This window comes from Lemur catta, chromosome 6 (genome assembly GCF_020740605.2).
Source record: "Lemur catta isolate mLemCat1 chromosome 6, mLemCat1.pri, whole genome shotgun sequence".
NCBI lineage: Eukaryota > Metazoa > Chordata > Mammalia > Primates > Lemuridae > Lemur > Lemur catta.
The window spans coordinates 7,515,823-7,532,453 of NC_059133.1; the positions used below are offsets into that span (position 1 = coordinate 7,515,823).

Below are 16,631 nucleotides of genomic sequence, written 5' to 3' on the forward strand. Positions count from 1 at the left end.
CCCAGAGTGCTAGGAATACAGGCGTGAGTCGCCGCGCCCGACCTTAAACAAGAAATATTTATTGAATAAATAATTTTATCAAGGCTTTTGTTGAAGGATTTTTGCCTTGAGGGAAAGTGTGTGACTAAGGGACCACGAGGATCCCACCTAACTTCAAGATTCTGTGATCAGCACGCGGTATTGAACTGGAAGCTGATTTACAGATGAATAATTGGGAATTTCCAGGGCCACGATGGCTTTTGCAGCTGTTGGATAAAGCAGCACCCTCTCCCGCGCTCCCTCTGAGCCTCACAGCAATGGGTAGTCCTGGAGGCCTTTGAGAAGAATTTACTCTGGAATGTGAAGTGAGACCGTGTGAATGCGACACTTTTCAGTCTTGGCGCATTCACACGGTCCTGATCCTCCCCAAACCTAGAAGGATACCCAGTTCTCTCCTCCCTCTAGCTGCTATTACTCCTTCCTCTAACTCTGCCTGCTGACCCAGCCCCAGGAAGCCTTCGGGAAAGCGCTTCCCCTTTTTTTCCACCCCACCAGGTTGGAGTTATTTCTCCTTTTCTGGCCTCCCTCCCATTGTTGTGGGGGAGAGGCGCTAAGAGTAGGACATCAGCATTTAAAATTTTAGAACTGCAAGAGTCGTCGGGAGTCATTTAGGAGAGTCCTCCCTTTTACAGATGCTCTTCCTGGAGTCTCCTGATACAAGCGCTTTGGTTCCTCCAGCCCTTTTCCTTCTCCAAGCCCAAAGCACTTTCGCTGCGGCTGATCTCAACATCCTCGGCAGGTAGGGAGGGGTAGGTAGGTGTCAGTACCCTCCCTTTTACCACTGGGGAAACTGACTCAGAGAAACAAGGCGACGGGCCTCGGTGGGGCGGGGACTGTAACGGGAATTCAGGGCTCCAAGCCAGAGCGGAATTTATGTCTCCTTTTGGGAAGCGTGAATGTGAAATAATCGACTTGGGCGCCCCAGGCAGAGACCCTTCAGCCCCCGAGAAGAATCAGGATGGGGTCTGGAGGATTAACGCAGTCACTGCTCGCGACTGGGCACTGACCCCCTCGGCAACTTGGCAAGGTCCAGCCGGGTCCACCGCCCTTCCCTTCACAGGGTGACCAATGGGCTGCGGCCTCTTTAAGGGCCCAACGCCCCGCCCTCGGCTCGTCGCCTACCTCCTCCCACCTCCTAGCCGCTTCTCCGCCAGTTCCAGACTTCCCTCGGCGATGAGGTCATCTCCCCGCTGCCCATTGGCTGCGCCGTGCCGTCAGTCACAGGAAGTCGCGCCGCCGTCCTAGTCTCCTGCATTCCCCTTCCTTCTCTGTCCACCCTAGTCCGCCGAGCCCGGCCTCAACAAGGCTTCTGACTGGCCAGCGCCGCTGTCACTCATTTAGCGAGCAATGTAGAGGGCGGGAGGCAGGCGTGGTGGGCGGGCCCGCAGCTTCCGCGGCTGAGAGGAGCCGGCGGCGGCAGTGTCTGTGGTGGCCGCGGCGGCGAGAGCGACCGTCACATTCTCCCCAGCCCCTGGGCTCAGCTCACCACGCGCCGTCCGGTCGTGCCGACTTTTTCTCAGCTCCGCGCGCTGTGACTGGACATTGAGCCTCGGGAGGAGACGCGAGCGGCTAGAGCCGGAGCCGGGCAAGCCGCGGAGCCGGGGCCGGCAGGAGAGCGAGGCGGTGAGTGAGAGTCCGGGCAGGAGACCCCTCCCCCACCGCGGCCCCGCCTCGCCCGGAGCATCCTTTCTCCTCGCGACCCCGCCGCGCGCGCCCTCGGGGGATCTGGCGGGCCAGGCCTCCCGCCCCCGGCCCCCTCCCCGCTGTCCTCCCGCCCCGCCCCTCTTCTCGGGGCCGGAGCGGCAGAGCCGCGGTCACTGAGCCAGGGCCGGGGCACTCGGGCGCGGCAGTGCACCTGTGCACCGCCTGGCCGGGCCGGCCGGGCCTTGCTGGGTGGGGAGACACGGAGGACCCCGCCCTCGCCGCGCTCTGGGTGTGTTTTTGACTGCAGAGACGGGGTGTCGGCCGCTTTCTCGGGGATCTCGTGCAAACCCTTCAGGATCCGAGTGCAGTCCTTAGGATTCCCGGGCAGTGGGGCTCACCTGGACTTGCCTATGTAGTAACCTGAATGCTTCCAGGTGTGTAGGGCTCTGTGTGGACTTGAAACTTGATGGCTAAGAACTTTATCCGTTAAAGTGTTTGCCTGGACACTTTGATTACCATCCCCCAACCCCCATCGCGGGTACCATTAGAAAGCATTGATACTTCATGGTGGCCGGAGCTTTCGGGTCAGATTCCCAAACCTGCCACTTGCTAGCTGTGTAATCTTGGGCCTTAGTTTCCTCACCTGAAAAATGGGGATAATAATAGTATCAACGACATAAGGTTGTTGTAAGTATTAAATAATTCACACAAAACGTTTGACTCAGTGCTTGGCACATAGTAAGGGTCCAAGAGATGCTTGCTCTTGTGATATTGAGAACCACTGGGAGACCAGCGTGTATTTAATCACCAGCATATCTTAGCTTTGTCAGGATTTCTCTTTGTTTTTTCCCTGTTCTGTAGTGTAACTAAAGGACAGTTTGGTGGACAGTTAACTGCTTGTCGGCCTATACTGTTTTTCTTTTTTTCTCCCTGATACAAGGTCTTGCTCTGTTGCTAGGGCTAGAGTGCAGTGGCATCATCACAGCACACTGGAGCCTCCAACTCCTGGGCTCAAGCGATCCTCCTGCCTCAGCCTCCAAAGTAGCTGGGACTATAGGCATGGGCCACCATGCCCAGATAATTTTTTAAAAATTTTTTTGTAGAGAGGGGGTCTCTCTGTTGCCCGGGCTGGAGTTGAACTCTTGGCCTCAAATGATCCTCTTGCCTCGGCCTTCCAAAGTGCTAGGATTACAGACGTGAGCCACTGCCAGGCCCAGCCTATACTTGGCATGAATTGAGTGTATACCAGAATGTGAAAGACATCACTTAAATGTAGTAATGAAATTACACCTACGCTTCATGTGTTTTTACATAGTTTTAAACTCATAAGATGTCTGGAATGTCCCCAAGTTGCAAGTTTTTGAGATCTTTTCAGCATCTTTTCTACATGAAGCTAAAGCCTGTAACATAAGCTTTATTTTCAGTAAGAAGTTAAACTTACGTGTTTTACTTTAGAAGACCCCCCCCCAAAATTCCAAATTTTTCTTAAGCAGTTTTATTGTTGAAAAGCAGCCACCTCCCAGGAGTGAGGTGGTACAGCCAGCTGGCCCATAGCCCCATGACTGCAGGGTGGGGAACCTTTGGCTGAAAGTTACGTTATTCAGTTTCTTTCTTTCTTTCTTTTTTTTTTTTTTTTTTTGAGACAGAACCTCACTCTGTTGCCCATACTAGAGTGCCGTGGTGTCAGCCTAGCTCACAGAAACCTCAAACTCCTGGGCTCAAGGAGTCCTCCTGCCTCAGCCTCCCGAGTAGCTGGGACTACAGGCGTGCACCACCATGCCTGGCTAATTTTTTGTATATGTATTTTTAGTTGTCCATATAATTTGTTTCTATTTTTAGTAGAGACGGGGTCTCGCTCTTGCTCAGGCTGGTCTCGAACTCCTGAGCTCAAATGATCCACCCGCCTCGGCCTCCCAGAGTGCTAGGATTACAGGCGTGAGCCACCGCGCCTGGCCGTCATTCAGTTTCTTAATGAAATGATTTAGAAAGAAGGAGGCCATTACTACTTTCTTCAGAAACACATGAAAAGAAAAGGTGTCTATAATCTAGCTCTGGCACTTGCTTCAGTTCTTTGCCAATAACTGTTAACAGCTCCTTTTTAAAAAGGCTTCCAAAAGTCACATCCACTATGATAAGTTTTTTATTTAGAGTCAAATCATGAGAGATGGCAGAGTAATAAGTATCCCATCATCCAAAAGTATTTATTGTGGACTTTCCATGTCCTTAGTACTCTGCCAAGTACTATTGGGGAGGGATTCAAAAAATATGAAACAGGAACTCAGCCCATAAAGGGCAAAACTATAAAGTTTGGGTCACCCAGTAGTAATTACAGATACTATTTAAGGAATAACTTCATTTATTCATTCAGCAAACTTTTGTTCCATGCCTTTAATGTGCCAAGTGTTTTTCTAAAGAGCTGGCGTTATCAAGATAAGTGAGATAAGGTCCCTACCGTTGAGGTGCTCACAGTCTAGTGGCAGAAAGTGATAGATGATTGTAATACACTGAAAAAAACTCTGAAGTACAAACCCAGAATTGTATGGGAAGGTGAAGGGGGCTTTTCCTTTGAATGTGTGGGAAAGTTTCAAAGAGAATATGGCATTTGAGCTGAATCTTAGATGAAGAAGAGGAAGACCATTCCAGACAGAAGTAACTGAGTTTAGAAAGGTTTCCTGACAAATCTAACATAGCAGTTATATGCCCCAGGAAAGGGGAAGGAAACATTCCTTGATGCTCCCTATGTAACAAGCATTAAGCTAGGCTTTTAATGTATTACTTAATCCTCACACAAACCATATTAGGTCGATTTTACCTTTATTTATTTATTTTTAAGACCCGGTCTCACTATGTTGCCCAAGGCTGGTCTTGAACTCCTAGGCTCAAGTGATCCTCTGCCTCAGCCTCCCAAGTAACTGGGATTACAGCTGTGTACCACTGTGCCAAACTTTAGAATAGGGAAACTGAGGCTCAGAGTAGTTATTATAAATAACTCATCTAGGGATACATTGTTAGTGATAGAGCCAGGACTTGAATCTCTGGCTTAAAAATGTAGTATGCTATTTTCCTTTTAACTCTGCTTTGTAGAAGTAAATATAAAGGATGTTAGAAAGTTCTACCCATGTTGTAATATCATTTTACTACATCTATTACAAATTACTTTCTGTAAAATTAAATGTTTCATATTTGATTTAGAGTCACTAAGGCTATATAATAAATAAAGGTTATTTCTATGAAATTTGATTTATTTTATACTTGTAAATGTGGTGGTATTTCCTAAAAAGTGTGGCCTGAGGGAGCATTCAGTAAAAGTGGAGGACATTGATACATATGGATTCTATATGGGGTACTTTACAAAGTTTGTTACACAAATGTAGACTTTTTTTGAGATTGCAGCTTAAATATTTAGGTGTATGGGCTAAAAAAGGATTTGTAAATATGTGGCCAATTAATTTACAAAGAATTTTGAAGTCATATTAGCAAAGAATGTTGTATTAATTTAGAGAGAATACTATGGCAGGAGTATATATTAGATGGTAAGCTCCCTAAGAGCAAGGATATTTGTTCCTTTTGTTCTCAGCTTCAAGAGCAGTTCTTGGGACATAGTAGGTGCTCAGTAAATATTTCTTGAATATAGGATGAATATGAACAAGTATATATTTACTTTTTGTGTGTGTATATAAATGCTAGAATTGATAGTTGGAATTGATTGACATGACATAACTGTTTTTCATCTTCTGAGGAAAAACGTTGGTCAGGGGGTTATATATCAGAAGGTCTTTGACAGCAAAAAGGGAAGACATTGGGTTGTAGATGAAGTAGTATAGGCATAGGGAGTAGTTTATAAATGGGTACATTTTGGAAGAAAAGGAACATTGAACAAGGAGAATGGCCCATTAACACAATTCAACAAATATGGACACTGTTTGTGTCTAAGGCCTTCATAGAGTTTTGAGAATCAAGGTAATAGTCTACTGTCAAGGAACTTAGAGCTTTGGAGAGTGGGTGTGTTAGCTCTCTCTTGCCATGTAACAGATTACCTCAGAAGTTGGTGTTTAAGACAATAATAAGCATTTATTATCTCTCACAGTTTCTGGGAATGAGGAATTTGGGAGCAACTTGGAGTGGCTGAGGCTCAGGTCTCTCACAGGACTGCAGGAATATGGCAGCTGAGGTGGCAGTCATCCGACGGGCTTTACTGAGGCTGTTGGATCCTCTTCCAAGGTGGCTACTCATGTGGCTGGCAAGTGTGTGTGGGCTGTTGGTGGGAGGTCTCAGTTCCTCTCCACGTGGGCCTCTTCACAGAGCTACATGAATGCCCTCATGGCATGGCAGCTGGCTTCCCCCAGAGCAAGTAATCCAAGTGACCAAGCTGCATTGCCTTTTATGACCTAGCTTCAGAAGTCACATACTGTCATTTCTATAGTATTCTATTAGGCACACATTGTGGGAAGGGACTACACAAGGATGTGAATGGCAGGAGGTGAGGATCATTGGGGGCCAACTTGGACACTGGCTACCACAGTGGTAAAGTAGAAAATAAATGTTGGAAGAAGGTACAAAGTGCTGAAATTGAGGGAGGGAGGGAGGGGTTCAGAGTAGAGAAGGATTACTTTCAGGAAAATGAGGGAATTGGGAAAGATTTAGTTTTTTTTTTTTTTTGAGACAGGTTCTTGTTCTGTTGCCCAGGCTAGAGTGTGTGGCATGATCATAGCTCACTGTAACATGGAACCCCTGGGCCCAAGTGATCCTCCTGCCTCAGCCTCCCAAGTAGCTGGGACTACAGGCACATGTCACCATGTCTGGCTGATTTTTAAATTTTTTTTGTAGAGAGAGGGTCTCACTTTGTTGTTGCTTAGGCTGACCTTGAACTCCTGGCCTCAAGGGATCTTTCTGGTGAGGCCTCCCAAAGTGCTGGGATTACAGGCCTGAGGCACCACACCTGACCAAAATGTAATTCTTTCCACAGATATTTATAAATATTTATTGTGTGCTTACTGTGTGCCTTCCCTATAGTAGGCTAACATGTGGAGGTAGACACTGAATTAGGGCCACATGAAATGTTTTTAAGTCATTGGTCCCCAGCCTTTTTGGCATCAGGGGCTGGTTTCATCTAAGACAATTTTTCCCATGGTGGGGCCGGGGGAAGGCGCAGCTCAGGCAGTATGCGAGTGATAGGGAGTGGCTGTAAATGCAGATGAAGCTTTGCTTTTAAGTAATCTAGGCCACTATTGACATAAGGACAAATATCTGATATCTATGTGTAAGGTGAGGCTGGAGTCATTTTTTTGATATTGAAGAAAGCAGTAACTTATCAGAGTAATAGACAAGCAGTTACAGAGTGTAAGTAGTTAAGAGCATAGATACTAGAGTCAGACTGCCTAGGTTGGAATCCTGGTTCCACTTGCTAGCTGTGTATGTGACCTTGTGCTGCCGTGTAACACTGATACTCTTGCTATTTTGTCTTCTCTGTGGCTCACGTGACTCACCAGCTATAGAGTGGGAATAATAGTGATGCTTGCTTTATATTGCTGCTGTGAGGATTAAATAAATTAAAAATATATAAAGTCCTTGGAACAGCTTTAGGTGCACATAATTATCATGATTGTCATTATTGGTTTTTGGCAGTAGCATAGAACTGACCATGGGAGACTGAGGTTGAAGTTAGAGAGATGAATGAATATAGAATGATATGAGTATTCAAAAAGAGGCATTTAATGTCAACCATTGCTGCTTCAGTATCAGTTTTTCCAGTTCAAGTACCTGTATCTGTATAATTTTTATTTCAACAGTGGCTTTATTTAGCTGAACTCCATGGTTAAAACAAGACCCAAGGAGGTACACAGTTGTGGTTAAGGGTTTCTCTTGCCCTCTTGTCTCTTTGAGTAATTGGTAGTTCATTTTGAGATCTGAAGGGTATCCTCTATTCATTACTGAATTTGAAGATAGGTGGACAACTTACAGGTCCTTGTCCTATGAAATTATGAGTGGAAATTATGAGTGATTTTGGTTTTCCGAAAAATCTTTGTTCTTATATTAAAATTTCAAGTATATTGGGTATAATTTGAAAATAATTCTAAACTCTCTAATATGAAAGAATAAAATAACCAATGAGGTAACGTGTCAAGTTAAAGGACATGAGCAGATCTGGGTTTTGACAATTACCAGCTGTGTAACCATAGATAGGCTTACTACTTAACCTTCTTGTAATTCAGTTTCTTCATCTGTAAAACGGAGTTAATAATTCTTACAACATGAGTTTGTTGTAAGGATGGTGGAGAAATGTAAAAGGAAGTAAGAGAGGCATCTTATCGTATGATGGTCATTGTGCTACCTCATTAATCCTCATACCAACTCTGTGAAATAAGCAGTAGTAGTAACATTTTGTAGATGAGGAAAGAAGCTTGGAGAGAGGAATTTAGAAAGATCACAGTCAGGATTTGAACCCAGATCTGTCTTTGAATTAAATTATTCTGGCTACCTACGATGGCATGTATGAAGTACCTAACTTTACCTCTAGGAAATGTCTGTTACTTTTCAATGTATTTTCCATAGTTAGTGAAAAATGTTAAGAATTCTTTGTGGTAGTTATGAAGGTGTTATACCTCTCAAAATATTCTTTGTAATATTCGTTATATGTGTCTTCTTCCCATTCCTGAAATGGAAAACTCTAATAAATGGTGACTTAAAAATTGCTCAATAAATACTTACCAAGTAAGGGCATACTGTAATGTCCAAATTTTTAGAATATTTTGTGAGTGTTTCATATCTTTTAAATTGTAAGTGATATAAGTGATTCCAAGGTCTCTTAATTGTGGTTAATTTGTACATATTTTCACTACCACAAAATTTATAGGAACTTGGAAAGTTGTTCTTTCCTCATACTTTAGGATACACTGTGTTGCATTTTGGTTTTAGAGTGGTGGTGTTGTGGTTGAAACTTTGGTTTTATTGTTGATTTTATATTTATAATAGTTACATGATAGATATATTTAAATTAGTCTTTTTTTTTTTTTTTCTGGCTGGGCATGGTGGCTTTCACCTTAATCCTAGCACTCGGGAGGCTGAGGCGAGGATCAATTGAGGCCAGGAGTTTGAGACCAGCCTGAGCACAAGCAAGACCCTGTCTCTACAAAAAAAATAGAAAAATTAGTCAGGTGTGGTAGCACACACCTGTAGTCCTAGCTGCTCAGGAGGCTGAGGCAGGAGGATCGCTTGAGCCCAGGGGTTCCAGGTTGTAGTGAGCTATGATGATGCCATTGTACTCTAGCCCAGGTGATAGATGATAGAACGAGACTCTGTCTCAAAAAACAACAACAAAAAAAAAACCAACAACCCCAAACCAAAAATTAGTCTTGAGATACACACACACACAACTGTCTTTCCATTAAGAGGAAGAGATGGGGAAACAGAATTTAGAAATTAAAAGTAAGTAGTCGGGCCCCGTGGCTCATGCCTTAATCTTAGCACTCTGGGAGCCTGAGGCGGGAGGATCGCTCGACGACAGGAGTTCGGAGACCAGCCTGAGCAAGTGCAAGACTGCTCTCTACTAAAAATAGAAAAAAATCGCTAAAAAAAATAAAAAATAAAAAACCCAAACAAACAAAAAAGTAAGGGCTGTTTTCTTTCTTGTTCTTTACACGTGTGATAATCATGTTTTATGAAAAGAAATCACTTAAACTAAAGCTTCTATTCAGGAGCCTTTCACTCTTTAAATCTAACACTTCAGGTTCATGCCTTAAGGTCATGGCATTGAAGGCAAAGATGTGGCATTTTATTCCATTTTATAAATTCAGTGAACTGGCCGTGAGTGGTGGCTCACGCCTGTAATCCTAGCACTCTGGGAGGCCAAGGTGGGAGGATTGCTCGAGGTCAGGGGTTCGAGACCAGCCTGAGCAAGAGCGAGACCCTGTCTCTACTAAAAAATAGAAAGAAATTAACCAGACAACTAAAAATATATAGAAAAAGTTAGCCGGACATGGTGGTGCATACCTGTAGTCCCAGCTACTTGGGAGGTTGAGGCAGGAGGATTGCTTGAGCCCAGGAATTTGAGGTTGCTGTGAGCTAGGTTGATGCCATGGCACTCTAGCCCGGGCAACAAAGTGAGACTCTGTCTCAAAAAAAAAAATTCAGTGAACCATTTCACATTATCTTGTTGATATTTCCTTTCTGTTCAGATTTTTTTGGAGGAGGTGGAGGTCCTGGAATGGTAACAAGGAATGAAGAACATAATGAAATCATATATTAATGATTTGAAATGAAATAAATGGAAAGATTTCCTTTATCCATTAGAAATTTGTAAGATAGTATGGTTCATTTGTATGATATCTGTCATGAGACTTTGTATACCATGAGTCAGATGTTTATTTATTTAATCATTTTCCTATGACACTCTGTAGCATGATTGACCTTTCTTTCCCCCCTTTTGACCTTTATCTGAAAGCTGATTGTGAAAGTGAATCTGGCAGAATCAGTATATATGAAAACTGGGCATGACTTGTACAATTTGGACAAGGTACTCATGACATTTTATTTTCAACATGTCTAATAACCTGTTGGGTGCCTAAATAAAACTGAGTTAATTATAGTGTAACCTTTTGTTCTATTTGGAGAGTGTTAAGGGATTTTTGAATACCTTCCAAAATTCACCTTCATCAAGTGAGCTTAGAAAGCTTAGAAAGCTCTTTCTAGAGCAGGGATTCTTAAAACTTTACCTGCATAACCCTCTCTGTCTTTTCTGGGCATGTCTTTATTTTGTTTTTAAAAAAAGCATAGTAGGTTTCCCCACTGTTGAGAGATAGTAGTGATGGGTTTTGGAGTTGAATGTACCTGTTCTTAAGTCTGGCTCTACCACTCACTGGTTTGGTGATCTTGGGCAAGGGAATTAATCTTTTGAATCTCCATTTCCTCATAGGATAGTTGTGCGAGATATTAATAAAGTTACATGTAAAGCATTTAGAACATAATAGGCGTTCAATGCATGTAAATTTTTATGGCATCCTAAAATTTTCTTTTGTAGCACTAGCTACTATTACAATTAAATAATTGTATAATTCTTTCTTTCTGTCTTTCAAGACAGGGTCTCACTCTGTTGCCCAAACTGGAGTGCAGTGGCATGATCATGCAGTCATAGCTTGCTGCAGCCTTAAACTCCTGGGCTCAAAGAGTAGCTGGGATCACAGGTGCGAGCCACTGTGTCTGGCTATTTTATGTTTTTCTCATGAGCTTCACGAAGCCAGGGACCGTGTCTGTCTTTTCACTGCCATATTCCCAGCATCCAGCATAGTATTTGGCATGGCATATAGTAGATGCTCAATAAATACTTGTTGAATGAATGAAACCCCCTTTTCTGATCCTGTCCTCCTTTTGCTTAAAGGGCAGTATCCTGAACATATTTCCTTTAGCCTCCTTGAGAATTAATCAATTTAATACTTGAACTTTGATCTGTTGAAGATTGGAGGTAGGTAAAGGGGAAGACAATGAATAGATGAATAATATAACCAGAAAGAGAACAGAACAGTATTCAAAGTAAATTATAAGAACATAGTACCCTGGACTTTCTAATCTGGTATCCAGCCGCCAGTTCTACCAAAACAGTTTTCATTGTGGTTACTACTGACTTGCATGTTGTTGAGCCAGTGAGTTTTCCCTTTCTAATTAAAATGACAACGCTTTCTAGTTACTCAGGCAAGAACTGGAGTCATTTTCTCTTTGTTCATAGAATCCAGTCGATCAGCAAATCCTGTTAGCTCTGTCTTCAAGATATACTCATAATCTGATCATTTCTCACCAACTCCACCACAATCACCCTTGTGCAAGCCATCTGTATTAGTTTAGTTTCCTGTGCCTACTATAACAAATCACTTCAAACTTGGTGGCTTTAAAACAACAGATTTATTCTCTTACAGTACTGGAGGTCAGACCTTGAAAATATGTTTTATTGAGCCAAAATGAAGGTGTCAGCAGATCTGTATTCCTTCCAGAGGCTTTAGGGGAGAGGCTGTTTCATACCTCTTCCAGCTTCTAGTGACTGCTGGCATTCCTTGGCTTGTGGCAGCATCACTTCAATCTTCACATCTCTCTCTGCACACCTCTTTCTCTTCTGTTCTTGTCAAATCTCTCTCTACCTCCCTCTTATAAGGACATATGATTGCATTTAGGGCCCACCTAGATAATCCAGGATAATCTCCTCATCCTAGAATCCTTAATTTAATCACATCTGCAAAGATGCCTCCGCTCTTTTTGCCATATAAAGTAGTATTCACAGGCTCCAGGGATTAGGACATAGTTATCTTTTGGGGGGCCATTTTTCAGCATACCATTGTCAGTTCTCTGCCCCCCAAATTTATATCTGTCCCACATGCAAAATACATTCATCCCATTCCAGCATCCCCAAAAGTCTCAACCCATTGCAGCATCAATTCAAGTCCAAGGTCTTATCTAAATATCATCAGCTCAAGAGTCTATAAAATCTCATCATCTAAATCATCTGTAATCTGTTTCCAAACCATAGTGGTTGGGTATGCATAGTATAACAGTTATAGGTACTCCTGTTACCAAAGATAGAAAATGCAAGGAATAAGTGGATCACTGGTCCTAAGTAATTTCAAAATCCAGCAGGGAAAAGTTTTATTAGATTTCAAAGCCTGGGAGTAATTTTCTTTGGCTTGAGACTCTGCCCTCTGGGTCTGTTGCTCTAGCCTCTACTTTCATATTTATCCTTCCTTTTTCTTCAAGGGTAGCATATATTTGCACCTGAGTAGGTTTCTTTCCCCCTGATTTTAAAAAATTGTGGTAAAATACACATAACAAAATTCACCATTGTAACCATTTTTAAGTGTACTGTTCAGTGGTATTAAGTACATTCATATCGTTGTGCAACCTTCACTACCATCCATCTCCAGAACTCTTTTTATCTTGCAAAACTGAAAATATATACCAATTAAACAATCACTCCCCATTGTCCCCCTCCCACAGTCCCTGTTAACCACCATTCTACTTTCTGTCTCCATGATTTTGAGTACTCTTAAGTATCTCATGTAAGTGCGTGACCGGCGTAACACACACTGGCTAACGTCGCAGAAGGGCATTTCAAGACACACACACAACGAAATGATAATGGTAAGTTTATTCTTAGGAAAGTCTTGTGCAAAAGTGAAAGTACGCTCCCAAGAAAGGAGGGAGGTAGGCTCAAAAAGAGCAATTGCACTGAATCCCAAGTGGTTGTTGTTTTTATTTCTTGAAGTCAAAGAAGGCCGGGTGGTCAGTCTTCATGCTGTTCAACCTCAGTTCTTGGTTTTTTTTTTTTGTTTTTTTTTTTTGAGACAGAGTCTCGCTCTTTCTCCTGGGATAGAGTGCTGTGCTGTCAGCCTAGTTCACAGCAACTCAAACTCCTGGGCTCAAGTGATCTTCCTGCCTGAGGCTCCCGAGTAGCTGGGACAACAGGCATATGCCACCATGCCTGGCTAATTTTTTTCTATTTTTAGCAGAGACGGGGTCTCGCTCTTGCTCAGGCTGGTCTCAAACTCCTGAGCTCAAGCAGTCCTCCTGCCTCAGCCTCCCAGAGTGCTGGGATTACAGGCGTGAGCCACCACACCCAGCCTCAACCTCAGTTCTTACTGGTAGTTCCCGTTTTCCCACAAGGAGGGTGAAAACCAAAATGTTAGTTTATTATAATTGTGATATAATGAGGGAAAGGTCACTTTGTACCTGTGCAATGTGGGAAATTAATGGCTTCTTTCTTCTCAGGTCTGTTCAAGGGCTGTTTGTTCAAGCCTGCTAACTATTTTGTTCCCTCCTTCCTTGCTCAAACCTAACTATCTACCTAAACAAGTGGAACCATACAGTATTTGTCTTTTGTGCCTGGCTTATTTCACTTAGCATAATGTCCTCAAGATTTATCCATGTTATAGCATATATCAGAATTTTCTTCCTTTTTATGGCTGGAAAGGTAGTTTTCCTAACTTGTTTCTTGCATGTAGAATTTTGGTAGTCCAACAGCCTTCCTTTATTTCATTCTCTCTCTGTCCTTTCAGTCCAGGCTGGCAGTGTTTCTGCTGATATAACATTATCAGAAACCTGTGGGTCTCCTGTGTATATCTTCGGGATCCCTGTGATTAGACAAGAGGGTTCTGTGTAGACCTTTGCTGGGTGATCCCATCTGTATTCCTACTTCTGCTTGTGGTTGGTTGAGGGGATCCATGAGTCACATGCCTGATGTTTTCAGCATTAGTAAATTGTCCAGCCACACCCTTGGCTTTCTCTCCACAGTGTGCCTTCTTAACAGTGAATCTCCTAATTTTAGCATTTTTTGTGATCTAAATGAGCTGAGAATTCCCCAAATCATCAAGTACTGTTTTCTTTAACATTTCTCCCATTAACTTATTTTTCCTTTTGCATTTTACTCTAAGTAGCAAGAAGAAACCAAGCTGCACCTTCAGGATGTTGTTTGGAAATCTCATCTAAATATCCAGATTCACCAGTTAAAAGTTCTGCTTTCCATACAACTGTAGGACACAATTTAGCTAACCTTTCTGCTGCTGTTTAACAAGGATCATCTATAGGCATGCACCCCCATGCCTGGCTAATTTTTTCTGTATATTTTTAGTTGTCCAGCTAATTTCTTTCTATTTTTAGTAGAGACGGGGTCTCACTCTTGCTCAGGCTGGTCTTGAACTCCTGACCTCGAGCGATCCTCCTGCCTCGGCCCCCCAGAGTGCTAGGATTATAGGCATGAGCCACCACGCCTGGCCTTCTCCATCTTTTTTGAATGCTAGTCACTTTGCCATCTCCACTTGGATGTCTCACAGGCATCTCAAATTTACATTCCAAACTGAACTTTTAATTTCCTAGTACCAAAGTTGCTCTGGCTCCAATTCTCCCCATTTCTGTGAATTGTGCTTTTGTCTACCTAGTTATATAAGTCAGAAATTTGAAGGATCATCTTTGACATTCCCTCTCCCTCCTCACATCCATTCCATCATTAGTTTCTCTTGATAATTATTTATAAATATTACCTCATTTGTCAACTTCTCTTCTCTTCCACTAAAACTACTCTAACTAGTCCAAGCTATGCTCTATCTAGGACCAGTTAAATAATTCTTAATCGGTTTTCTTCTTTCTTTCCTCAGACTTCAGTCAATTCTCCACACTGAAGCCAGAGTTTAAAAACTGCAAATCGAACATGTCTTGCTCCTTGCTCTTCCCCCAAGCCTTTCACTGTTCATAGGCTCCAAGCAGGTACTTTAAATGAATGGAATTGGGTAGATGAGGGATTTTAATAAAGAGTGGCAGGAACTGTGGCAAATTGGAGAGTACATGCCCTGTCAAAAGAGGGTGTCCACTTTTTAGTTCTAGTTTATTGGTTGGCATGTGGGAGTATAGGTCTAGAATTGCTGATCTGATTTTTTTTCTAAGAGAAGCCAGAAGTCTGGAATTTTTAAATTGTGAATTTATTTTATAATAATGATGACTAGTTTAAAATTTAATAATTTATATACTTAGGAATAAATTTAATAATGATGAAATAATGAACTTAATGAAATAATTAGATAATGAAAATGTAGGAACTTTTACACTAAAAATCACAAAACATTGCCAAGAGAAGTGAAAGAAGACCTAAATATATTAATATGTAGAGATATACCATGTTCATGATTTGAAAGACTCCATATTGTTAAGCTGTCCAATCTCCCCCAAATAATCTAAAGATTCAGTGTGTTCTCAGTCAAAATCTCAGCAGGCTTTTTTTGGGTAGAAATTGACTTTCTGAATCTAAAATTTTACATGGAAATGCAAAGAACCTAGAATAGCCAAGACAATTTAGAACAGAACGAACAAATGTGAGGGAATTAAATCAATTGATTTCAAAACTTACTATAAAGCTGGAGTAAACAAAGACAGTGTGGTGTTACTATTAGTGTAAAAATAGTTATATGGATCATTGAGACACAATAGAGAGCCCAGAAATAGATACATATATAGATGGTCATTTGATTTTCAGTGACAGTGCAAACATAATTCAGTAGGGGTAAAGCATAGTCTTTTTAACATGTGTTGCTTGAACAACTGGATATTTGTATGTAAAGTAATGAGTCTCAATCCTTATCTCACACCATACGCAAAAATTTATTTGAACTGGCTCATGGACCTAACCATACACGCTAAAACCGTAAAACTTTGAGAAGAAATTGTAAGAAAAAATCTTTGCAATCTTGGGATAGGGAAAGATTTTTTTTTAGCATAAAAGTAAAAATTGATAAATTGGACCTTATTAAAACTTTCTTTTCTTTAAAAGATACTGTGAGAAACTGAAAAGGTAACCTACAGACTTAGAAGGAAATATTTACATACTACATATATCTAGAATATGTAATAAAAAACTTCAAAAACTCAATAATATGCCAAATGGTTCAATTAAAAAATAAGTAAAAGACTTCAGTAGACACTACACAGAAGAAAATACAAATGAATGTCTAAAAGCATATAAAAAGATGCTCAACATCATTAGTCACTAGGGAATTGCAAGTTAAAACCACAGTGAGATACCATTTTATACCTGCCAGAATGGCTAAAATTTAAAAAGATGGACAATTCCAAGTATTGGTGAAGATGTAGAGCAAGTGGAGTTCATGTATGTTGCTGATGGGTGTGTGAAATACTACAACCACTTTGGAAATGGTTTGTTAGTTTCTTACAAAGTGAAGTACATACTTATCATACAACCCAGCAATCTTGTTTCCAGGTGTTTATTACTCAAGAGAAATGAAAATATATATTCACAAAAAGACCATGTGAATGTTCATACCAGCTTTATTCATAATAACCAAAAAAATTGGAAATAACCCACACATCATCAACAGGTGAATGGATAAACAAACTGGATAAATAAACAATGGATTACTACTTAGAAAAAAGAATGAGTCATTGATACATGCAACAATGTGAATGAA

General features: G+C 41.7%; 1 protein-coding gene across 4 annotated transcripts in view; it reads left to right on the forward strand.

The window, feature by feature from the left end:
• The first annotated feature begins 701 nt into the window (after positions 1-701).
• MRTFA (myocardin related transcription factor A) overlaps positions 702-16,631 on the forward strand; it is a 181,449-nt gene continuing 165,519 nt past the window's right edge. Inside the window, exon 1 of one of the 4 annotated variants that reach the window (XM_045554845.1) lies at positions 702-778. Coding sequence is in view for 1 of the 4 variants with exons in the window: in XM_045554840.1 (XP_045410796.1) it covers positions 2,108-2,117 (10 nt within the window). In the remaining 3 variants the exon portion in view is untranslated. Of the gene's footprint in view, positions 779-1,427; positions 1,663-2,100; positions 2,118-16,631 lie in introns of those variants that run through there. The other 3 variants (XM_045554844.1, XM_045554846.1, XM_045554840.1) reach the window with 3 other exon arrangements.